Source organism: Leptosomus discolor, chromosome 18, assembly GCF_034619465.1.
Source record: "Leptosomus discolor isolate bLepDis1 chromosome 18, bLepDis1.hap2, whole genome shotgun sequence".
Lineage (NCBI taxonomy): Eukaryota > Metazoa > Chordata > Aves > Leptosomiformes > Leptosomidae > Leptosomus > Leptosomus discolor.
In genome coordinates, this window is record NC_141408.1 from 15,207,448 (window position 1) to 15,231,449 (window position 24,002).

At 54.2% G+C, this 24,002-nt stretch overlaps 2 protein-coding genes across 2 annotated transcripts in view; one reads left to right on the plus strand and one right to left on the minus strand.

The window, feature by feature from the left end:
- RAP1GAP2 (RAP1 GTPase activating protein 2) overlaps nucleotides 1-5,288 on the plus strand; it is a 74,807-nt gene extending 69,519 nt beyond the window's left edge. The window contains exons 20-26 of the mRNA XM_086475203.1: nucleotides 1,603-1,740; nucleotides 2,116-2,234; nucleotides 2,543-2,656; nucleotides 3,182-3,299; nucleotides 3,581-3,707; nucleotides 4,987-5,066; nucleotides 5,280-5,288. Of these exons, the coding sequence (XP_086331329.1) occupies nucleotides 1,603-1,740; nucleotides 2,116-2,234; nucleotides 2,543-2,656; nucleotides 3,182-3,299; nucleotides 3,581-3,707; nucleotides 4,987-5,066; nucleotides 5,280-5,288 (705 nt within the window). The remainder of the gene's footprint in view (nucleotides 1-1,602; nucleotides 1,741-2,115; nucleotides 2,235-2,542; nucleotides 2,657-3,181; nucleotides 3,300-3,580; nucleotides 3,708-4,986; nucleotides 5,067-5,279) is intronic.
- A 779-nt stretch (nucleotides 5,289-6,067) lies between these two features.
- Nucleotides 6,068-21,713, minus strand: LOC147414201 (uncharacterized). The gene is made up of 12 exons (XM_086475125.1): nucleotides 21,675-21,713; nucleotides 19,632-19,798; nucleotides 17,908-18,077; nucleotides 16,876-17,139; nucleotides 14,531-14,872; nucleotides 14,056-14,379; nucleotides 12,816-12,855; nucleotides 11,538-11,682; nucleotides 10,418-10,493; nucleotides 9,226-9,400; nucleotides 6,390-6,641; nucleotides 6,068-6,200 (listed from the first exon to the last, which is right to left on the minus strand). The coding sequence occupies exons 1-12, from the start codon at nucleotides 21,711-21,713 to the stop codon at nucleotides 6,068-6,070; spliced, it is 2,127 nt and encodes a 708-aa protein (XP_086331251.1).
- Nucleotides 21,714-24,002: the final 2,289 nt, after the last annotated feature.

Below are 24,002 nucleotides of genomic sequence, written 5' to 3' on the forward strand. Positions count from 1 at the left end.
ATTTCACTGCTGCTTTTCATAGCGTGTGCCAGACTTTCAAAAGATCTCGTGGTCGTATTTGTAAGTGCTTGGGCAACAACAGAGAGAAGGCTTTAAAAATAGCTCAGGTCTTGTTTAAGCACCCAGACAAGCGTTCGGATCTGCAGAAGGTCTCTGCCTCCGGTATGCGCAGCTCTGCTTGCAGCAGTTGGAGTCAAAACAGGTTACAGCAGTGCTCTTCCCTGCTTTTGCTGCCGGCGTTCTCAGATCCTGGCTTTTGGTCCTTCCCCAGGGGATGCAGAGAGCTCTGCGGGGGCTATGAGTGCCGGCGTGTCCAGGCCCAACGCGGCACGTCTCCCGGCTCTGCTGCGGAGGTGGGTCGGACTCGGTGCCTCTTCTCCGTGCCCCGGCAAGGCACGGCTGGCCGTGGGCATCCCTTGGCGCATGGAGCTCTGGCGATGCTCCAGCGCTCTGGAGCAGCCAGAGGGAACAAGGGCAAGAGGCCTCACGCTGGGCAGCTCCCTTCCATGAAAACCAGCCCGTGCCAAAAGGGACATGGATGTTTCAGGGCAGCTGGGAACAGGCTGTGGTTTGCCGAGCGAGCGAGGTGCCTAAGGCTGCGTGGGAAACGCAGCCTTCTGCCTGGCTGGGAGGAGGCCGTGGGCGCCTTGGCCAAGGGGTGGGATTGCAGGAGGAGTTTGGCGCAGCGGCAGCCGCGGTCGTTGATGTGCTGCGTCCAGCAGCGGGGATGCAGCAGGAGAAGCCGCCCGGCTGCGGCGCTGGCGGAGGGCACGGCAGGCTGAGCGCGGGCGGGCTCCCGGCTGCAAGCTGTGCCTGGGCTCGGTGGTGCGGGTCAGGCAAGGGCAGTCCAGAGCCCGGGGGGTCGTGGCTGCAACAAGGGGGCTGCTTGTTGGGAGAAATGAAGTCGGAAGGGAGCAGGGAGAGCCTGTGGCTGCCATGGGGATGATGCTGCGCAGCTCGTCTCTGGGTCTCTTACAGAGATGGACGGGCCAGACCAGCAGCAGCGGCAGAGGTTCAGGCTAAACGTGGTTTTCAAGCGTAAGCACGCTGCAGAACAGAAGCGCTTTTGTGTGGCCATGAATCCTCCAACTCTGGGGGTGTTTCGGGGCAGGTTGGAGAGGCCGGTCAGCACACAGGAGAGGTGCAGGCAGGGCAGAGGCTTCATGCGGGACCCATCCTCTCCGAGTCCAGGCAGAACTGCGGGGGTCTGCATCCAAATGCTGGCTTGTGACTTGGCTGTCATCCCCATTCCTGCTGAGGGGCTTTAGGGGGTTGGCCAGGCGCTGGGCAGGAGGCAGGGCTCCGGGGCTCGTGTCTGCCGGTCCCATAGCTGCAGTCCTCAGCCCTTGCACCCGGCATCCGGGGGAATGGGGGCAAAACCGGACCTTGCCATGGCTGCGAGGCTCCCGGCGGGGCGGCCCGTCCTCGGGCTGTGCAGAGCAACGGCTGTCGTTGTTACTGGTGGGATTGTGGGAGGTGTGCGCTGGCTCTCGGGGGAGGACCAGGGGCAGGTCACACTCTGTGTGTCTGGGGGGGACCTGGGGTTGGCATCCCCGCGGGGCAGTGATGACCTGCTGTCCCCTGTCCCCCCCCCGGCCGCAGAGAGCCATCCGGGTGCGCAGCCACTCCATGGAGACGATGGTGGGCAGCCAGAAGAAGCACCACGGCGGCGGCATCCCGGGCAGCCTCAGCGGGGGCATCGCACACAACAGCGGCGAGGTGACCAAGACCACCTTCTCGGTGAGCGTGGCCGAGCGTCCCTCTGTCCCACTGTCCCTCTCTCCCTCCCCAGCCTGGCAGGGCGCTGCACTGGCGTCGTCTGGCAGTCCCCTGTGCAGGCAGTGAGCATAAGGGCGAGGAGAAGACTTGAGCAGAGCGTGATTTTAGGAGTGCTCTGTTCAAGTTGGGCTTGTTTTGTGGCAGAACCGAAGAGTAGCTTCCTGGGGTTTTTGGCCCTAAAGTACAAAGGACGTATAAAAGAAATCCTGGCGTTACATGTTGTCTAGATGTGCAGGCTGAGAATTGCAGGCAGCATAATTCCTCATAGGATGTTTAATCTCATGAGCTTCTAGGAAGGAGGTTTGCTTTCCAACCTGGACTGTTCTGTGCTTTCAGCCCCCTGTGCCAGCAGCTGCTGCCAAGAACCAGTCCAGGAGCCCCATCAAGCGCCGTTCGGGGCTGTTCCCTCGCCTGCACACGGGCTCCGAGAGCCAGGCGGAGAGCAGGACAAGGTGGTGAGTTTGACAGCGCCCTGGCCACTAAGGTTAAAAACTCCTGTGGCGTGTTAAACATCAGAGAAGCTGTTGGTGGGGGCTGGAGACCTTGCCTGGGGTGCAGCCTCCCCTTCCCACAGAAGGCAGCAACGAGAGCTGCTTTTGCCATCTTTGAGGAATTGTGCCTTGGGTCCCTTCCCTCTGTTTTAAATCGAAGCGGTGGTATCCCCAGGGGATCTGTTGCTCTTACAGTTTAGCATTCGGTGTTAGGGAGTATAATCTGACCATCCTTTTTATAACCCGTGCAACCTGTCTCTTTGTGCCCTCAGCGACAGCGTTTCTGGAGCCCAGAAGACACCAGATTTGGGTCATTCTTCTCAAGAGATGAAATCTGAAACCTCGTCCAACCCCAGCTCCCCTGAAATATGCCCCAACAAAGACAGGTGAGCTGGGAGGAACCCCTTCCTCCTCTGACTGGAGCTTAAGTCACCCTGTAGCTGACAGACCACCAGGAACTTTGTCAAACAAAACCATCTCCAGGTTTTACTATAAATATGTTTGATATTAAGGGAGGGAAAAAAAAATATCCTGGTGATTCATGAGCACAGCTCCTCTATGGTCTGAAAATAGCCATCTTTAAAAAGAAGTGGAAGAGCAAAGAGCACTGTTTGACAGAAGTTGTCCAAACCCTGACAGCATGGAAGCGGGGGAGGTCCGCGGTGCCCATCCCTCCCTGCCACCGGGCAGTCAGCCTGGCCCACGGGTTTCTGCTGGTGGGACCCACCATCTGCCTCACGCTGTGCCCTGGGCGATGGCTGGTCACAGCAGCTCCCCGCTGCGTTCCTCCCCGCGGCAGCTGCCGTGCTCCGGGGGTGCGCGGGAGGGTCCGTCCCCGCTGCCACAGCCCGAAGGACGCGGCTTTCCGAGTGACAGCCGTGCTCTCTGTTCCGTTTCGCCTCCCTTCCTAGGCCGTTTATTAAGCTGAAAGAGAACGGGAGGTCAAACATCTCCCGTTCCTCCTCGAGCACCAGCAGCTTCAGCAGCACGGCGGGGGAGAGCGAGACGCTGGAGGAGTACGACAGCGTGGTAGGCACCGAAACTGCCCCACGGCATGCTCGGGCTCGGGACCCCGCAGCTCCGCATGCCCCTCGGCTTCCTCCTGCTGCCGGACCCTTGGGTGGTCTCTGGGGGGGGGGACCCCCAGGTGCCTGCTCCCCGCTGGCATCGAGGGGCTTAATCCTGTGGCTGGTGCGGCGAGGAGGAGGGTCGGGGGGCCACGAGGTTGCTCCGTCAGGGCGAGCAGGCGAGCGGCGGGGCTCTGACGAGCAGGGATGGAGTGAGGCACGTCCCGGTCTCTCCCCGTGCAGGGCAGCCAGCCGTCTACGGCGTCACCGTTCAAGCAGGACGTGTTTGTCTACAGCGCTTCACCCGGCAGCGAGAGCCCGAGCGTGGGGGCTGCGGCCACCCCCGTGATCATGAGCAGGAGCCCCACAGGTGGGTCGCAGGGACATGGGAGAGCTGGGGGGGAGGCACCGGTTCTGCCTTTGCTCCTGCAGCCCCTGGAAGCCCACGGGGTCCCACAGCGGCAGGTCGGGATGGGGTCTGTGGCTCTGGGATGGAGAAGCCCCCTCCCCAGCCTTGCCTGGCCTGCAGGCGGCTGCCGAGGGTGATGGGGTGAAGAAATGGCCGCGCTTGCCCTGGCAGGACAGGCATCCCGCGGGATGTGGGGCGAGCCCTCGCTTATCCCGAAACCCCCATCCTGATGGGGCTGTGTGTTGTATTTCTGTATTTCCATGGGGAATTTGTGTCCTTTCTAAATTAGAGTCCAGAGGTGGCTTTTGCCATGGCTTTGTTTCCTCCCTTCTCCCCTGACAGGCATGTGCAGTAGTCGTGGAAACTCGCTGTCTCCAAGGACCGAGCCATGACTCACAAATTATTTAATAAACAAGCAGCTTCCCTTGGTCTTGGCTCCACTACCCCTGCTGCTAACTCACTCACCGTCTCCATCTGTTTCAGCTGGACAATTTGCAAAATGAGGTGCAATTCACCAGGGTAAAATTGGCAGAAACGGGCCCTTTGCTGGTGCACCCCGTGGTGATGGCACTGGTGGCAACGCGGTGGTGCTGGGGCTGGGGGATGTCCGCAGCGCTCGCCCCAAGCCCACGGATCACCAGGGCTTTAGTTTCCTGGTGCAGCCGGGCACCTGCCGGGAGGCACCACGATCCAAGTGCAAACACAATTACGGGATTGGGAGCTGCGTGCGGAGCAGCCAGGGAGGCCCAAAGCCACCCTGAACGGCTCCGTAGCTGGGAACAAGGCGGGGGAAACGCCGGGCTGCAGAGCACAGCCTGGCTGGCGTGTTGTATCTCGGCACACCACAGGTCCTCCTCCTTATTTCATTAGTGATTTTCCGAACTATTAAACCAGCCCTTTTTAATGTTTAAAGTGTTTATTTTGTGTTTTTCCTGCCAAGAACATGGAAATCCACCCATACATTATACGGATCAGTCAGTTCTTGTAGCCTTTTCAGTGGCATTTCCAGTAGAAAGACTGTGAAATGTAATTAAGCCTCAATTTGTCCCATCAAAAACATTTAATGTACAGATTTTGCCAAACATTCAGCCAAGATAGACTAAATATTGGTAGCACTCACGACAGCCTATTGAAGCGCCTGGCTGTCGTGCTGGTCGAGCGGCAGTCAGCACTACAGCTTCAGCAAACGTTTTTGTGCACTGATTACTATTTTTCTTCTTTGCTTTTCCCCTCCTCCCAGCAGATATAAAGAACAGAAACTCTCCAAGGTCAAACCTGAAGTTTCGCTTCGACAAGCTCAGCCACGGCAGCTCCAGCTCGGTAGGTGCCGGTGGCTCTCGCTGGGCGAGATGCTGCGTGGCCGCGTCCCGGCTGCAGGGCTGCGGCGCCGGCGGCACGGGGGCTCCGGGGTTGGGAGGGGCTGCGGAGCGGGAGGCAGAGCCCGCAGGGACAGGCAGGGAGGGTGGGGAAGGGGTTTCATGGCTTCTTGCCCCTTCCTTTGCCACCCAGCCCGTATTCTGTTCTTTCATTTAGAGCCACTAGCAGGAAGGAGAAGTCATGAACTTGTAAAAGGTGAGTGTTCGTAACACGGTGTTGTGCACAATGACTTGTCTCATCTGTGCTCAAGTGTGTATAGTTAGCATTGGCTGATGGCACTGTTTATTATTCTATCTTAAAGCATTCTAAACACTTTTGTAAGACGAGGGCAGCGCTGAGTGGGAGAAACAGAGGTTAGTGACAGGCAGGTCTGTGCCCATCGGTGCGGCTGCGGAGCTTTGTGTGTTCCTTTCTGGAGCACCTGTAGGTGCTCCCACCACGCTTCTGCCACCTCTCTCAGGGACAATGGGCCGCAGCCCAGGAAGTTTCGTTTTTTCCCAGTTAACCTTTGTGAAACGCTTGTGCCTGCCTCCGCAGGGAGGGTGAATGCTGTGCTTTGCTCTGTCGCTGGGGGTGGAAAAGCAGAGCAGGTCTCCTCACCCCTTCCAAGAACCAGATGCAAACAGACGATTTAGGAGGTGGATTTTATGGGCAGAGGTGAGGGGAGTGCAGTGTCATTCGCTGGGGCTCTCGGTGGCTGGGGAACTTGCCGTCTGGCGGCACAGCTTTTGCCCGTGCACAGGGCCACCAGCACGAATGGGTGCTTCCACGCAGGAGGCATTTGCAAACCACGAGGAATTTATTTACTGGTTTTCTCACAGGCTCCAGTTCCCGGAGTCCTTCAATATCACGAAATCGGTATTTTCATTAGGAAGTTCCTAGCTGGGCAGAACAGCCCATAAAACTTGAAATGATTGGAATGTCCATTTCTGAAGGCATGGGTCTCAAAAAGCCGTGATTTTCAGCCCAGCACCGAGTTTCCTCCCAGCCCGGGGGCAGAAAGGTGGCTTGGTCTCTGGGGATGGGCACTGCCGCAGCTTCGGCTCCCTCCCTGGGACTGGCGCTTCGTAGGTGTCACTGCAGGAGTGAGAATATTCTCCTTCCGCGGTCTCTGACGCTTTCCATCTTTTTCTTCTTTGCAGAGAATTTTTGTTTCAACAAAGGGAAAACTCTCCATCATCCCGTGGGAAAACGCACGCCCCGGCCGTGGGCAGCCAGGTGCCCTCACCCCCCGGCTGCACCTCGGTGCCAGGCAGAAGCTCTCACCTTGCCGCGATCTCTGCCCCGACAGGGACCCAGCCGCCTTCCCACCGGGTGAACCCCTCGCCAGCCCACGCCCTGCGCCTCCCCCTGCGCCGCGGGGGGACGTCTCTGACCGCCTGGCACACGCGTGTGGCCGGGGGCCACGTCCCCTCCGCGGTGCCGTGCCGTGTCGCCCCGCGGATGCCCGTCTGTGCTGTGGCTGATGGGTGCTGGATGGGCACCGTCCATCCCCGCTCCCGGCTCGCCTGCCGGCTCCTTTCGGGCAGAGGGGCAGCAGGATGGACCCCTGGTGCGATTCAGGTCCCTCCGTGCTTTATTTGCAGTTATCAGTGGGGAAACAGGAGTTTTATGTTTGGTTTCTGGAAGGGTAGGTGACCAGGGCAAACTGAGGTGTTTGCTTGGCCCCGGGGCAGCTCCCTCACCCCATCGTTTGCCGTCACTCTTCTCTGTTCGGAGACAACAGGGCAAAATTCTGCCCCCCCTGTGGCCATGCCCCAGGAGTGGGGGTGGCAGCAGCTCTCCAGCCAGCCCCCTGCTGCCTCCCCCTCCAGCTTGCTACATCACAAAAATTTTTAGGGCAGATGCAGCCTCTTACTCCGTACTTACTCAGTTTCTGGCGCAAGAGGAAGGTGTGCGAACCAGTGCTGGGGGAGCAGAGCCGGTGACCAGGCCAACTCATGCTCTTTCAGCAGCTTTGGAAGTGGTTTGTACAGCCTCCTTGCAGTTTCCCTGCCTGAAACTCTGAGCACAGGCCTGGAAAAGATGAACCAAAGCCAAAGCTGTAGTATATCTAAATACCACAACTGGTACTCAGAGTGAATTTACCCGGTGGGCTCTGCTTTACCTATGGGTTGGATCGCCAGGCAGGCAAAAGCATAAAACTCTAGTGATTTGGATGGCATTGGGCTGCTCCCCCCACCTTGCAGAATCTGTCCCACTGCTTTTGAATGTGCTTTTGTTTATTTTGAAAGACGAGGATTAGGGATTCTGCAAGGTGACTTCCCTGTAATGCCCTTTTCCAAAAAATTCCCCTCTCAACATGCCAAGAAATGCTTTTGCTCTTTTATGGAACTTTGTCTAAAGTTTACTGAAGTCTGTCCATGAATTTCATGTTGCTCACAGATTTCCCGCATCAGTTTTTTGAAAGATTCGCTGCAGGGCTGCAGGGATGTGCCCTCCCCCTTACTGCAATCCGTGACCTTTGCAAAACCCCCCCGTGAAATGAGGCTCTTGCTCTCAAGTGAAAGGAATTCTTTGAGTTCGTGATTCCTAATGAAAACAGAACTTTCAGTGCCAAAGTTAGCTTTACACAGCTGGAGCTCCGAGGGGCACAGGAGTATCTGACAGCCAGTTTTAGGAGGCTCACACAGAATTGCCCACTGAGGAGCGGCCCCGGGCAGCGGCAGCGGCTGCTCCCCAGGGATGCACCTCGCTCTGGGGGCAAGTGCTTGTGGAAGCAAACCGTCACCCCCCCTCCTCCCCGTCACCTCCCCCTGGACCAGAGCAAAGCCGAGCCCAGCCAAACCGAACCGGCTCTGCTGACCGAGGCTCTGCGTGGTGCTGTCGGACCACCTTAATACTCGGTGCCCATGGGTGCTCCCGCCTGTGCCTGTGTTTGTGCGTTTGAAAAGCAAAGGCTGGAGCCCCAATGGGAGAGGAATTGGAGGAAAGGAGGAAAACGTGTTGTGGCAAAGGCGGAGAACAGCTTCACAGGCACTAAGTGCGCTGTGTTGGACTAGTAAATACCAGTAACCACCAGTATGGACACTCCCTCCTGCTTTCAGTGAGTCACATTTAAATAGAGTTTAAATCTTGAGGTTTTCTTTGACAGAGGAAAAGCACAGTGTGCGTAGCCTGGTCCGTAGCTAGCTCTAGATGCCTCAGGTTCCACATGTTTTGCTGTACAGCACTTCTGTCTGATGATGCTGTGGCAGCACTTTCAAACCCACCCCCAGTTCTTCCCCATAGAAGCTTTTGGTCTGGTTTCCTTATGCCACGCAGCGAAATACTGACTGGTGCCACGACTTGCTTTGAGGGTCTGTCCTCGGTTTGGCTTTCTTTCCCTGAGAAGTTGCGTGATTCTGTAGACGTTGTCATGCGCGTGGGTGTTGATCTCCGTGAGATCTTTCAGCAGAAGATGCAGTGGCTACTGTCAGCTGGGTTTGTCATTTTTGGGTTGTTTTTGGTTTTTTTTTTTACTTGAAACTGTGACTTTCCTTTCTGACGTAGGTTGTTTTATAGAGCTATTCAAATAGGATTAACGGGCAGACAGGACAGCGTGAAGCTTCAGGGAGAGAGACGTGGTGCATTGGACTTGTCTTTCCCCGCACCAGCCTGCCGGAACGGCAGCGGGGCCGGGAGCTGAGGTCTGGCACGAGGTTTGCCAGCAGCTCCTGCGGGCTCTGGGACATTTCCAACAGCTCTCCTCAGGGCTGGTGGTAAAAACCTACTGCACCATCCGAAATAGCAACTGGGCTTCTAAAGCTCTTGTCCTAGCCAGGCTCTAGCGTGGTTGCTGCCTCCCAGCACGGCCGTGTGCGTGTGGCGTGCTCCTTTCAGCCCCGAGTTGTCCCAGGTTGTCCAGGGGCAGCGCTGGGGGCTGACCAGCCGCTGGGTTCAACCTTGGAGGCGTTTGCACTTCCAGCAGCGGGTGAAGGTGTTCGTGTATATATATTGCAAAATGTTTTGTGCTTATAAGTGACACACACACATATATATACATATATAAAAGTGATTTTTATATATATATATAAAAGAAAGGATCCTTAACTGACACTAAAGTTATTGGGCAGTGCATTTTCCTTTCTGATCCCCACCTTTCCGTGCACATCACTTCTACCAGACTCGGAAGTGACTTTGCACGGGGAGCAGAAGGGGCTCACAGACGTGGCTGGGGGAGGATCGCGGGAGCCCCCGGCTGCGTGCGGAGGTCTCTCCTGTCACGGGGGGGTTGCTCCCCTTCTCGCTGGGGTTTCGGTCCCCTGGCTGCGGCTTGGCTTGGACCAGTTCATGACCTTGGTGAGAGGGAGAGGCAGGTGAGGTCCGGGTCCACGCAGCAGAGCGGGGAGGGACCCCTGCTCCCCTCGGCCAGGCTCTCCTGCGGTGGCAGCCCTGGGGACAGGTTTGCAGCTGCAGAGGGCTGGCAGCGAGCTGCTGCCCGGTCTGGGCGTTCATTCAGGAAAGCACTTAGCGCGACTTGCATCCTCTTGGAATCCCACCGAGTCAAGCACAGCGTTACACTCAAGCACAACATGGAAGTGCTTTCTTTTCTGAGCGGAAAGGGGGGATCCTGAACACAAGCTCAGTTTCTTCCCAGAGTTTTGAGGGTCTTCAGGAATGGCAGGGGAAGGGGCCAGAATATGTTGCTGGCATGAATGGGCTTGTTCACCAGGGCTGTCTTCGGTTTGGCCGCAAGAGGTGCTCAGTGCTGATCGCTGCTTCTAAACCCAGGAGCTGCTCAGAGCTCAGCACCTCTGCGATCGCACCTTGCACTCGTTGCTTTGCTGATGTTCCACCTTCGGTTCCACTAGAGCTGGCAAAGCGTTTGTCACTCCCCAGTCCTAGAGCATGCTTTCGTTATGTTTTAATGAATGTAGCACTGCGTATATCCTGCGAAGGGAAATGCTGAATTTATATCATTAGAATGTGAAGAGAGTTTATAGAGTGAAAATAAATCTTGAAGAAAAGTATCTGACAAAGTTTATTTTTTATGTAGAGGCGGTGCTTTGTAGTTCCTGGTGGCCTATGTCTGTTGTAAATAATGTACATTTAATTTATTGCTATAGTAGCAGGTTGTATTTGTTATGTATAAAACTAAAGGTTCACAAATGTATATTTTGTTGCTTAACTGTGTCTTTGCAAAATTCACAATAAATAACATATTTTGTGTCCATATGTGTACTACGTTGTGTATGTCCATGAAGTGACTGAGCTCTCTGCGAACAGGCAGTGATCTTCACATCCCTGTGAAAACCGTGCGACGGCATAGATGGGGGCTGAGCTGTTGCTGCTGCGAGTCTGGGCGAGCTCACGTGAGGTCACAAGCTGAAGTAGGGGAGCGTCAGTGTGCAAGAAGGTGTAAATCGGGACATCGCTGACGTTCGAACGCTGGGACCAGATCAACAGAGGAGGACCTGCTTCTCTTACAAATGCACAGTAATTTTAATCAGGTGAACTGTTCCGTTTGAACTGGAATTAGTGCCCCGTGAAGCTCAATATAAACTGGTCCCTCGATATAAACCGGACCCTGTCAGCAGCCAGCCTGCACGCGGTAAAGAAAATAAACAGGCAGCAGTTCAGTTTGTCTAAACCAGCTGAGCTTACCTTGGGTCGACAGTCGCCGGCATTTTGACGTCCTCCGTGAGCTAACTATGAAATTGGATTTTCTCTCTCCAGCTCCTCAGGCTCCTTTCAAATCCCCCTAATTTCCCAGAGCTCTTCCTCCCAGGATGCTAAGAAAAAAGCTGTTACTGTTCGGAGGCGGCGAGTCTGGTACGTTTTCCCCACGGCTCAGGCTGAATGAAGCACAAAGCTATTAGCCAGCGTTAGTTTTTTAACATCTCGTGGTGAGGGGAAAAAACCCATTAACTTGTACCTGTGAGAATAAAATACTTGCCTTCGCCAGGAAAAAGATTCCACCACGAGGAGCGTTTTGTTCACCCTCTGTGGTGCAGCAGCCCGGCTTGGGTGCCCAATGCCCGCAGCCTGTGGGGCAGCCCCAGCTCAACACGATGGGGGATGCTCGGGCAGGACTGATTGCAGTGCCCAGTGGGGGCTGTGGGTGCCTGGGGAGGGCTGAGAGGGTCCCTGGTGGGTGCTGGCTGCAGCAGTGGGGAGCGGGGGGACGCGCTGGGGCTGCGGCTGCTCTTGCCCAGGCGAAAGCCAAGCGCAGCCTGCCTGGGAAAGGGCTTGGGCAGCGCTGGAGCTGCTGCCAGCGCTCAGGGGAGGGCACCCCCGCCTCCCCTCAGCTGAAGACCCAGGACTTTGCTCTGGGGTGCGCACTCCTGCCTACAGCAAAGCGTGAGCTACGGGGACGCGTTCGTTAGAGCCACCAGCTTCCACCAGGAATGGCAGATGAACAATAAAACACAGCCTAAAAAGTTCCATCTCTCTTAATGAATCTTTATTGGTGTAGAAATTATTCTTGGTTACCAAACCCAAATCTCCCCTTGTCCAGCTGATGATGAGCCAGCGCTGAATCCGAGTGTTGCCAGATCCCGTCTCCAGCTCAAATGAAGCGAGTCCAGCCCAAGATGAAGCCACCTCTTTCCTCTGGCCACGGTCGTGTTCTGGTTTCCTGAGAACAGCAAAACTGACTGAACCAGCAGCGAGCGCTCTGCAGAGGGCTGGCCACAGCCCGTGCTCCAGCCCCGCTGCGCGCACACACGGCTAGTGACTGATCCTCACCGGAGTTTGGCAGGCAAAGAAGTTGTGGGGTTTGTAGCGATGTGCTGGAGCTATTTCTCCTCTCAAACTTTTCATTCATACTTTTTTTAATTGTTGCAGTGAATAAAGATAAACACATTTATCTTTTTATGGCTTTTTCATTAGTGAAGAGCCAGACTTGCCTGCATCAAGAGGGAGAAGGAAAGACTCTGGGTGAGCCATCAGAGGTGGCCTAGATCAGCCACACCAACCACAGAGAAAGCAGCTCTTCACCGTTACAGCAGAGAGCCCAGAGTTACAGGAGAGCTCTGTGCACCCCCGCACTGTCCGCAATCAGGAGAGGAGTCGAGCCTTCCCCAACACAGCAACCTTCGACATTTTCCACATGTCAGCCAGGGATACGAGCTCTCTCCTCCCACTCAGCCTATTTCTGGCCAAGGACAACATGCTGTGCCTAGCACAAAGAGGGCCTTCGCTGGCTACCTCACATGCTCTTGGGATGTGCGCATGACAGCATTACGTGCTCAAGCCAGGGGCAATAATTATCAAAGGAAAAGAAGTTTCAGAGGAAGAAAAGACTGAACAGGAATGGGTGGCGTCAGGGTGTAGATTGGGTGCTCATCTCGCCCTGCAACACACAATACTGAATGCTGTCTCAGTTTCTCTGCCTCCTCTCCCCTGCTGTACATCATCGCATCTGAGAGCCCCCGTCCTACTGCCGTGATGACCAGACTCCAGGAAAAAACCCGTTGTCCCAATTGTCCTCCTCCTCTTTGCTCCAGAATGCCTTGCAGGAGCGTGACAGCTCTGACAAGGCACAGGAGCACCGACGTGCAGCCCTTGGAGGCTCCGTAGCGTGCTCCCCGCAGGCAGCAGGCTGCCCACCTCCTGCCGCCATCGCTTCTCGCTGGCACCATCCGACTCGTGCTGCCCCTGCAGTTCCCCAGCAGGCAGCAGCTTTTCATGCTGCTGGTTTCACCCCCCCTTTCCAGACTGGGCACCCAGGATTTTTTGTGTGCTCTTTAGAGGAGCTCTGCTCCTTACCTGGCTGGCACTGGAGGTCCCGCCTCTAGTAAGGTTTGGGCTGGAGGGTAAAGAGCAGTAGCTTAGTGAAGGGTGAAATGGAAAGCACCGAATGTGTTTCAGGTAGAAAATGGAAAACAAACCCCACACCTACCTTAGCAGTGCTCCTCACTAGGGCAGGGAAAAAGGGGGGGAAAAAAAAAAAAGAGTGTGTCACTAAAGGAGGGATGAAGCATGGCTTCCACCGCCCAGCACTGGTAACCCAGTTTGGTGACATGGGTCCTGGGGACAGCTGGCACAGCAGTGCCACCACCAGCACTGTCCCTCCCTCCCCACAGCCCAGACTGAGTAGCCTGGAGGTGTTTTAGCTTTGTGATGGTACCAAAGGGTGCCCGCGAGGCACGCGGCGAGGCCGAGGAGGAGCAGGAGCCAGGCGGTGGAGGAAGCTTCTGCCCATGAACAAAAGAAAGACCAACGGCATCGACACATGGCAGCTGCGGTGCCTGGCCCCAGCCACGCTGCCACCGCATACAGAGGACGGGGATGGGAGCAGCAGCTCGTACAGGCTGGCTGCAGGGGATCGAAGTGAGAATGACCGCAGCGAGCACGCGGTGACCCTGCTAACGCAGCCAGGCTGTGGGATGTTTTACTGGAGTCCACTCATCCCACGGAATTCAGGGCCAAATTTAGTTTACCCCAAATACCCTGGCACGAGGTTCCCACTGATACTTGGTCTGAAATGATGCCCTCATTCAGTCCTCTCTGCAAAGACTATCTCCTGTCTCGCCCAAGACAAAACCCCCCTCACATTTCAAACTTGTTTTGTTGAGAGAGTTCTCTGTGTTTTGCCAAGGGTATCTGGAAGATCCCTTGAAAGAGACCTGGCTCCTGCTTATGCAAAAGACTGTTAATTATGGGGCAGAACTGGTCAGGAGATCACTTCCCTGCTAAATGGACATTTTGATTAAAAAAAAAAAAAAAAAGAGTGGTCTGTCCCATTTATTTAATTTTGAATCGAGTCAATTTTGTTGGTTTTCATCAAGACGGCAGAAAGTCTGACAAAAAAAAAAAAAGAGTATTTTGTTGGTTTTCTTTGTTGTTGGTTTTGGGTTGGCTTTTTTTTTTTTTTTTTTTTTTTTTTGAGAACAGCAGTGGAAGGGAAGACAGAGAAAGGGGAAAGATCAGTGGGAAGTTCCCCCCTCCCCAGCAGTCCCACAGGGTGAAGGGTGCAGAGGACAACGTCCTGAGGTGAGCAGCGTACCTCTCACCTCCACAGTCACACTTCTGATGGGGGACTGCAGGCTCGGGTGGTCTACCCAGCACGTGTACGCGCAGCCGTCGTCCTTCAGGGATGCTGTGAGCAGAAAGTACCTGGAGGAGCTGTAGGTGCCGTTGCTGCTCTGCCGGTGGCTGCTCGAGAGAACGTTCTTCACGACTTCAGGGACCTTCCAGGACTCCTTCGCCTCCCGGAGCCACTGAGCCTGTACATCGTGTGGGTAGTAGTGTCTGATGTGGCAGACCAGCTTGTGCTGCTCTCCCTCCACCAGCGACAGGGAGTTGACATTGACGGTCACCGTGGGTTTTGCTGGTGAGTGAAGATGTACCACGCTGCTGAGTCTCTCAGCTCGTAAAGTCTGTCTCCACCGTCACACAAAGCCAAGCGCGGTTTTACGCGCGGTGTGTCCGAGCACTTCCCATCAGTCTCAAAACGACAAACCCCAAGCCCCTGCCATTACCTTCCACTTGCAGCTGGACCGTCTGTTCCGCAGTGAGCGAAGCCACCGACACCAAGCAGGAGCAGGTGCCTTCATCTCCCGTCTCCACGCTCCTCAGCACCAGAGACGCGTCTCCCTCGGGAATCTCCTGCAGGACCATCTCGGCCCGGCGCGCCGCGCGTTCCACCCGCTCGCCGGACCCGCCGTCGGCGAAGAGCAGCTTTCTGTGCGCCCCCTTCTGGCGCAGCACCCACCGCCCGGAGACCCCCGCCCGGCGCCCCCGGGAGAAGGCGCAGCGCCGCCGCGCGTCCCGGCCCGGGGCGCCCCGCAGGCGGGCGGGCGCGGTGCGCACCGCCAGCGCCGCTGCGGGAGACGGGCGCGGGGTGAGCGGCGGGGGGCGCCGGGCCGGCGGCCGCCCGTTGCCACCTAGTGACCCGCAGCCGTACTGCAGGGCCCGGAGGGGAACGGGGGATCCCCCTGCGGACCCTCCGAACCCGCCCGGGCGCGCCCCGGTGCGCCCCGCGCCCGGTGGTCCTGCGCTGTCGTCTGGGCTGGGTGGTGCCGCGAGGTCCCTTCCAACCTCTGACGGTCTGGGGTGGTGCTGTCATCCTCGGGGTCCCTCCCCACCCGGGGTTCTGTCAAATCTGTGAAATGCTGAGCCGGGGGAACCTTCCCGCTCCGTGGGACGGGACGAGCCTGGGCGCGGGGCTGCGTTCGTCAGGAGGGTCACGGCCCGGTGCTGCCCCAGAGGCGCCGTGGTAACCCCCGTTCCTGCCCCTGAGCCGCTGCTGCGCTGCACTGTTCCCAACCCACTCTACGGGACAGCGGAGCAGATGTAACGACCCCCCCGTTATCCCCACTGCAACAGGAGGTTTAACGAAGCCCGGCTCCCTCCCCCCCCCCCCCCCCCCCGCTGACCCTTGCTTTGGAAATCGTTGCAGACCCAAAAGCGGCGAGAGCCTGTATGCAGGGGGCCATGTGTGACCTGGGCGTGAGAAGTGCTAATGAGCATCCCAGCACCTTGGGTGGCAAATCAAAGCCAGCTGAGCCCCATTAACCTGGGGCGGCTCTAAAAGGCAGCTGGGCGGCAGCAGCAAGGTTAGGCTGCAAGAGGGTGCTGGGGAGGGCTGTCCCTCTCTTGCTTCTGCCACTTAGCATCTGCTTGGACGAAGCAAGGGCTCTACAGTCTCAGTGGAGTGCTCCTGACGCAGTAAGTAACCAGTTTCAATACTTTTTTTTTTTTTTTTCCTGAGAGTGAGGGAAGAGGCTGATGTGGGCCAGGGGGCGTGGGAGGATCTGGGAAGCTTGGTGTGCTGGCAAGGGGTTTGGGGTTTGCAGGTGCCAGCGATGGGCTCTGCAGCTCCCTGCAGCAATGCATGGTGCTGAGCGTGACCGTGGGCTGCCTGCTCCGGCGGCTGCCTGCTCCTGTGTCCCTGACCCTGCCAGGGTCCTGCTGGGGAGGGTGCCCAGGGAAGGAGCTGGAGCCTCCTTGCTGCAGCCACTGCATCACAGGCTGCTTTGCCTCAGAGCCTGCTCCCCGCTGTCTTCAAGCACTGCAGCTGCACGTCTCTTAGCAGGTAACACCAGGACTTGGGGCTGAGGGCACGGGGGTGGTTAAGCAACACAAGTTTGTGGTCTGGAGACGGGAACTAGAGCCTTGCTTGCTTGATCTGACCCTGACTTGCAACCCTTTTGCATGTGCCAGCTGGCCAGCTTCTTTTAGTTTCTTCACCCAAAACCCCTCACTACTTGTAAAGGGGCAACTGAAGCTGCAGAACATACTTTCCATGCAAACTCCCTGAGAGTGCTCTGTCTGCTGAAAAACTAAGATAAGGCTTAATGGGTATGGCTATGCTAAAGCTTTGGCGACTTAAGTGTTTGCTGTTGGGCCTTCTAGTGATGATGGCATGGAAGTATATAAATAGAAAAACACTTATGCTTTTGAGAAGCTGTTTTGAAGTTGTTAGCTTCTGCAACGCATGCATAATCCTTAACACAAGGGAGAACATATGCTTTTTAATAAAAGCATTTTGTCTTACACTGTGTTAAAAAGTTAGCTCAAGCTATCTGTAAGCCCGGGAGGCTTTTAAAAACACCGAGGTGCATAATCACAGAAGTCCAGGCACGAAGTACTGGGAAGTGACATGGAGGTGACAATGGCTGCAATGTGTAAAACCAGAGTATGAATTTGCAACACCCTGGTGCAGATGGGGAGGAAAAGGCAGGTTTCCTCCCTATAATCTGTCTGAAAAGCTCTCGGCTGTAGGGTACAGTGGGAATACAGCAGTGGTGGCTGTTCAGCAGCCAACTGTTGGGAGGGCAGCTGCATTTCCCTTCAGCGCATGGAGTCCCCAGGGGAGTGTTACCTGAAACGTGCGATGTAATGCCTGGGAGAAGCTGTCCGGGATTCAGGTTCTCTTTTTCATCCCGGTCTTGCATGAGGAAGGCTGTCAGCGCGTACTTTCCAGCTGTGTGTTTTATGGTGCATGTGAACCAGGATTCTGCACCGCTGGCTCTGAGCTCTTTCCCAGGCCAGACGACCTGGATGTCTGCTGCGAAGTAAGGGCTGATCCTACAGCCAAGCATGTTGATATCCTCGTTTTCATACCAAAGCACGTCTGCTGGGAGCTCTGCAAGAAGACAAAGCGTGCATGGACTTGTGCTGATCCCAGCCCATCTCAATGTGCAGCAAACTCAGCCCACGCCTACATGCGGGTCTTCGTGCAGTCCTGCCCAGCCTTGCTCTGACTGCAAGTGGTCTGTCCCATCCTGCCAGCCCCACGAAGAGCCAGCTCCTCCATGAATTGACTCTGTCCCTTCTGCCTCACTCCTGCAAGGTGCAGCATCCCACCAACTGACTGGCAGAGGGTCTGGGGACTTCACCTGGAAGGAGGGGATGCCTGGCTCCTGTTTCGTTCAGTGTGTAGTAAGGGACAAGCTGTATGTCACCCAAAATCAGACTCCCGTAAGGTGATGCTCTTTAGTCCGAGGACAAGTACTCCCAGGAATGTGAAATTTAGCCAGGCACTGAGTTTTGAAATACTGATTTTTTTAATTGGGTTTTTTTTTTATCTTTAGTATCCAAACCACAGTGAATCTAAGGGCAGAAATACTCCAAGAGGCAAATGCATCTTCTGAATCTTCTGGAGCATCACTGAGCTTTTAACACTGTGGATGCAACTAGTATCGCCTCAGGTCGGGCATGAGCAGAGATCACCCCCAGGCCCTGCGACAAGGAGCAGAGGGCACCTCCACGATTCCTCTGCATTTCAGCTGCCAGCAGCGGCGGCAGCCTGCGGGTGCCAGGTACGAGATCTGTTGCCCCTCTTGCATGATGCTGTCTGACTTCTCACCTTGCCAAGGAGCAAGCCTTGCTCGCTTGACTTCAGGCAACTCACCTCGTACAATAAATGAGGGGATATTGTCTGGAGGAAGGTACTCTGGCTCAGATGTTTGACCATCTTTTGATCCAGTTCTGCTCAGCAGGAGCCTGACATTCAGCCTGATGATCTCTGACTCTTTTGACAGGGGAATGGTCTTGCTTGTCTCAAACACACAGGGAAGTGACCTGCTTCTGAGACCTGGGTCTGCTGTGGTGATTCCGTTTGGGTTCCCCACGAGTCCTGAAAGACATGGCTGTGCATACACAAGCTATTCAGTTGATCTTGAAAGAGGAACAAAATGGACCTTACTAATAGCAGAAAAAAATGTGTAGCCAGTACCCTAGATGTGTCATGGATTCGTTTAGCTCGCAGCAGGCTGGTTGTGTCAGGGGACACTTTTTCTAACTTTAAATTTAGTATTCAAATATCTTCCTTTCATTATAATATAAAATTTTCATGACTATTTTCATGTCTTATTTTAAAATAAGGTTTGTTCCAAGAGTTGAAAGGGAAGAATAATGATGTGAAGAGCAAAGCAGGAAAAGCTGCTGAAAGAGCAAAGCGTTTTTATCTTGGTCGAGGTCTCCGGATGCCTGGGTGCTCTCCTGGGGAGCTGCACAGCCAGCAACGCTCTGCCTCTGAAACCGCCCTTCCCAGGAGCTCGGGGAGCACGAACTGTGGGGAAGCCCAGCCGCAGGCCTTGCTGCGCGGGCCGGTGGCAAGCATCAGAGGCTGGGGCTGGGTGCTGGGGTTAGGTAGGCGCTGGCTGCTTGCCCGAGCCGGGAGCGGTACTTTGCCCCACCGGGATGGCCGATAGCGAGGGCTCTGAAATACAGCAATGCTTCTGGTGTAGAGACTACCTTTTCTTCTTGGTACAGAACAGCAAAAGTACTTGGAACTGCAAAATGCTTCCTGATTGCAGAAAATACATTGTGAATTCCCTGACTCCCTTGGCTGCAAGGGTAGCATTTTGCTGTGGAGTTTAAGAACAGAGGCTCAATACAGCCTGAATGATGATGTTACAAGGCCTGTTAGGAAGAACATTGATTTTTGGGTGTTCCTTAACTACTGTGGGTTTCCTGGGGAGAGCTGCTTGAGGGAGAGGGAATAGCAATTTGTGCATATTGTCTTATTCTGCTCTGCAGCAGGAGCTACACATAACCACAGTCATTTTGGCTTAATGAGACTTTCTGAACCTGGCAGAAGCTGGCAAGGCAATGAGGGATGGGGAACCTGCTGCAGTAAGAAACCTCGCCATTGTGCTATGGAAGGGCTGTTGAATTACCCGGGGGGTATAGCAGAGAAGGCAAAGTTTTGCTGGACCAGTGAAACAAAAGGCTTGGAAGATGCACCTGCCTTATGTGTGTGAACTGAGTAAAGACCCTGCAGCAGGGTGTCCCCAGCTGCGCCCCCAGACACGTTTGCTGCGGCGGACACAGCTGCCCTGTGAACGCACCAGCTCTGCAACGTGCTGCTCCTCCATTCTGCTGAGCAAAGCAGAGCCTGGACTTGCCTGCACCATATCCAGTTTCTGAAACTGAGTCAGATCATTCGACCTAGTCCATAACCAGCTGTGAAACCCCGAGTTCCTTCTTAGTGAAAAGACTTTCGGGTCCGTTTTCTGGAAATGCCCAGGGGTTTTGTTAGCTCTGGGGCTGCTTGGAACAGTTTACAGGGTCTTGGTTTCTACCCGCTCCCTGCTGGAAACCCTTCAAGCCAGCAATGTGCAGCAAACCCACCGCTGCTGGAAGGCCTGGCTGGTGCCGGGGCAGGGGTGGGTGGTGCTGGGCAGGACGCCCACCGCCGCTCGCAGCAGCCCACGGGTGTGGGGCACAGCCCTGCTGCCCGTCCCGAAGCACTGCGGGGTACGTACCGAGGCAGAGGAGGCAGCCGGCTGTGAGGCTCGCTGTGGGGGTCACCGTGGGGCTGGCGGGGCTCCGGGGTCACCGTGGGGCTGGCCGGGCTCCGCACCAGCCGCTTTCGCTTTTGCTTCCCTGGGCTGCGCTGGCGAAAGCTCGGGGAGGTTTGGCTTGGTGGGAGGCCACGTCCTCGTCAGTGGCCTGGAAAAAAAAGGTGTAAAGCTTGTGTTTAGGGCAGGGTAAGCCACTAGAAACCCTCTTTAGGCGGGAGATTGTGATGATCAGGAATGCAAACTGCTGTGCGCCACTGAATATGAGACACTGCAAACCCACGGAGCCCTTTGTGCCGGGAACCTGTGTCCTCTCTTCCCTGGAAACACTCACACCTGGCTTAACCAAAAAGGGGAGTTTTCTGAACTTCCTTCCTTGCAGTTCTAGTGGCAAGGGCGTATACTGTAACAACAAAAGATTTTTTTTCATAAATCGAAAATTTTCATAAATTTTTATTGATCAATTAAAAAATTATATGTATTCACTTAGTGCCCATGGCATCAAGTACTCTGCTTTGTAATTAATCCAGACAGCCAGTGAAAGCAGGCAGGGCTGCTTCAACTGTACGAGGTACCTTGTGGACCCTGTAAGTACAGACGATGTGTTTAATGACAGAGTACAAGCGGCATTCGTCTTCCGCGAGGTGTCTGAACACCTCGTGTGCATTCAGCTCAGGTTATAAGAGGACTGTCGAGCTCTGCTGCCATCTCCTAACCGAGCTGGGGCGGGTGGGAGGAATGCAGAGCCCCTGCCGTGTCCCTGCTTCCCAGTTGGGGCTGGTGCACCCACAGCAGCTGTGCCACCGCATGCTCCCCGGAGGGCAGCTGGCACTGTGCAGCAGATAACCTTTATCTGGTAAAACACGAGACAGTTATTATGTGGCACAAAGTTCTTGACAGTCCCTCATGTACAGAGCAGTATCAACCTTGGGAGGTTTGAAAAGTTAGGCTTTAAAATTAAACAGTGTGGGATGATGTTGACAGTTAAACAAGCAGTTTAGACATGTTTTAAAGGTACAGAAATCTTTTCTAGGCCTAGCAGATGAGCAAGCTGGGAATTAATGGCTGAATATTCCAACCAGAATTTGGGATGCTACCCAAAGAATATGGACTCTAAAACTTGGTGAGAGGGGAAACTCAAGTTCTCCAGACAACTGGAAAACAACTCAAAACAGACTTGTTGGCCAGAATTGCTTTGCTTCACTCTTACAGTTTAAACAAGCTGGAGTGTTGTAGAAACAACTGCCTAAACCCAGGATTTGGGGGATAGTAATTGAGCTAAATTGTTCACTTCTGTAGCTGAGATGGACCAAATCCTTAAATAATGTGCTTGAGAGTGCTCAGCTGCTGAGATCCTTACTCATCAGGTGAAATACAAACTCAGATATTCAGATCCTTTTCCCGAGAGGTCACTGAGCTCAGTCTGATCTCTAGTTTGGGGTTATGAGTTCTGGACAGGAAGCTCTTCTACTTCTAGCTGAAGAACCCTCTTCAGTAGAGCCCTAGAATATTTAAGACACTTGCCATAATGTATTCCAGCAGTAGCTGCAATTATGGTGTGCTGTGTACACAATTTTACAGCTCAGGCTTATTCCATATAATTTCGAACTTGAGATGCTCGAATCAGGATCCTAATTTTCTAGGCTCTGTCTATAGACAGATACACATGGTGAGTGGCACTTTGAAATTCTGCTGCTTTTCCTTTTCTTACGAACTACAGAGCATCCAATCAAACATGAATCCAGGCATAAGAGGAAAATATAAATAATCATTACAGCATTTATCTCCTAGAGGTTTATTACTAGCTTACTGACTGAATTAAGATATTTTCTTTGGACATGCGACTGTCTATAAGCTTGAGTAATTTCCTTACCCGGAAGTGATCTTTCTTTCTCTGTGCTTTACAAGGCATTAGCCGTTTGTCTGGTGTTTTTAATTAATTCAGTTCCAGCTTTCCACAGAACTAAGAACTACCCAGCTTGCTTCTGTGAATGAATCGCGTGCGTGCACAAAGCCAGAGCTGAGAACACGGTGGCTTTTACCTGGCTGCTTCCCTGCTTGGAGGAATGGAATCATGGAAAGATGATTGAGGGCTTTTCCTGGCCCAGCATCTTCCCTTCCTCTGGCAGGCTCGTTATCTCATGGACCTCTAGTTCTGATCGCAGAGGAGAATCATTTGATCATTCGGTGACAGGAGCATCTGCAGACATGAAGCAGGCTCTGTGTGTACCTAAGACTTCACATGGGGTACTTGAGGGGACCACAAACGCAGCAGCTGGGAGTTGGCCCATCAGGCTTCCAGCTGCCTATTGCAAGCCCATAACCCAATCTATGTCACCGTGCTGATGTTCTGCCTCTCCTGGTTTGGAAAGCACTGACCCAAACAGGTGAAATTTGGGAGCCGCAGTTAGCGGCAGAACCAGCTGCCCTGCTGCGCTCTGCGGTGGGGAGGGAGCAGAGGTCAGGCGTTTGCTTGTGGCTCCAGCCCTTTCTCCCTCCCTGCTGTGCTGCCTTCCTGTTAATTGGACAAAACTTGGTCGGAGAAGCCCGCAGCGAGTGCCCTGGCACCCTCTGTCTGCAGCAGCTCTGCCCTGCCAGGGTGCCTAGCACCGTCCCTGGGCACTTGCTGGTGATGCTCCCAGCCCTGCGGCCACCCATGTGAGAGCTATGTCACTCCAGCCCCAATTAAAAGTGGTTAGATGTTTTAAGGCTGTTCTGTATCATCTTCAGAGCTTATCAGATCTGGCAGAGCAGAGCGGTACATCTATTAGGGAAGCTGATAAGACCTTGTCTGTCTTTTTAATGAAAGTCCTTACATACCAGATAATCATGCTGAATAGTGCTCGTAGGAAACCTCCTAAATGTAATTTATCAAGTAATTTTCTAGCCACTGTTGGAAGGCAGAATGAAATCGCAGAAGGGTTTGGATTGGAAGGGAACTCTAAGGATCATCTACTCCAGCCCTCCTGCCACAGGCAGGGACACCTCCCACTAGAGCAGGTTGCCCAAAGCCCCATCCAGCCTGGCCCTGAGCACTGCCAGGGAGGAGCATCCATCTCTGCTCGGTCACTGGTCCAGATCCAGCTCTGATGGGTGCCTTTGTGGGGCTTAAGAAGCCATCGAGGCAGCTGCTAATAAAAAGCAGACTTGGTCTTTAAATTTGGAACTAGGGACAAGAAAATCCAGTGTAGGGATTTTTTTTTTTGTGCCTGTGAACTCTTGATACAGCAAATGTTTGCAGCAGTGATTTGTACATGCTATTGGGTAAAGTTGGGTGTTGGAGGATGAGGTGTGCGTCCCCAAAGCACAGGCAGTACACCACAACTGTAAGGCAGTGGGATGGAACTGAAAATCGCCTCAAACCTTTCCCTGGGGAAAGACTTGGGATCACACAGAGAAGAAAAACAGTTATTGTTGTTCACACACTTTAATTATGGTCCTGTGAATTTATTTACCAAGAGATTCTGATATGTATAGCCAGATTTATACTTCAGTTCTATTCTTTTTCATAATAATGGATGTTTATTTCTCTCATCCATTGCGTGTCATCCCAGAAGCTGTATGAATTCATGGAAAACACAAGGTGAAGTTGATGTACTTTCTTTGTAAAATTAGAAGATTTTGTCACATGTGGGTGTCTTAAGCACACAACTCAATATGCTGTTGAGCCACTGAAAATGTAAATCTTTCAGTATTTAATTTCAGTAGTGACTGTGTTCCCACGTGGGTGGGGAAGAATTTTCCAGTTTCGTTCCTTGGAGCTCCTCAGCGCTTTCCTCCTCTGTACAGAAGGTGGCACTGGAAACACAGGAATGAGAGCACAATCCTCTGCTTTTACAGGACAGGCTTGCCTTTGAGTAACATCTCCTCAGAGGGTTGTTCTCACCTTCAAACCAATGAGCTTTCCCTCTTTCCCGGTTATGGAGGGTCCCGTTCAGCCTCTCGCAGAGGATTAGTTCGCGAAGTGACTTGTCCTGACCTGGGGGGAGTTCTCGAGGTGTAGAGTATGTGCTCTGGGTCCCACCCTGAAGAGCAGCGCAGCGGGCTGGTTCTGTGACATGCAGGGGGTTCCCAGCCTGTGCCCCCAGAGCTTTTGAACAACACACAAAGGCTGATGTAAGTTATCACAGAACGGATTAAAAATATGCCTGAGCTCCACAGGTGAATTGGCACCTAATGGAAACTGCCATGGCCCCGAAAG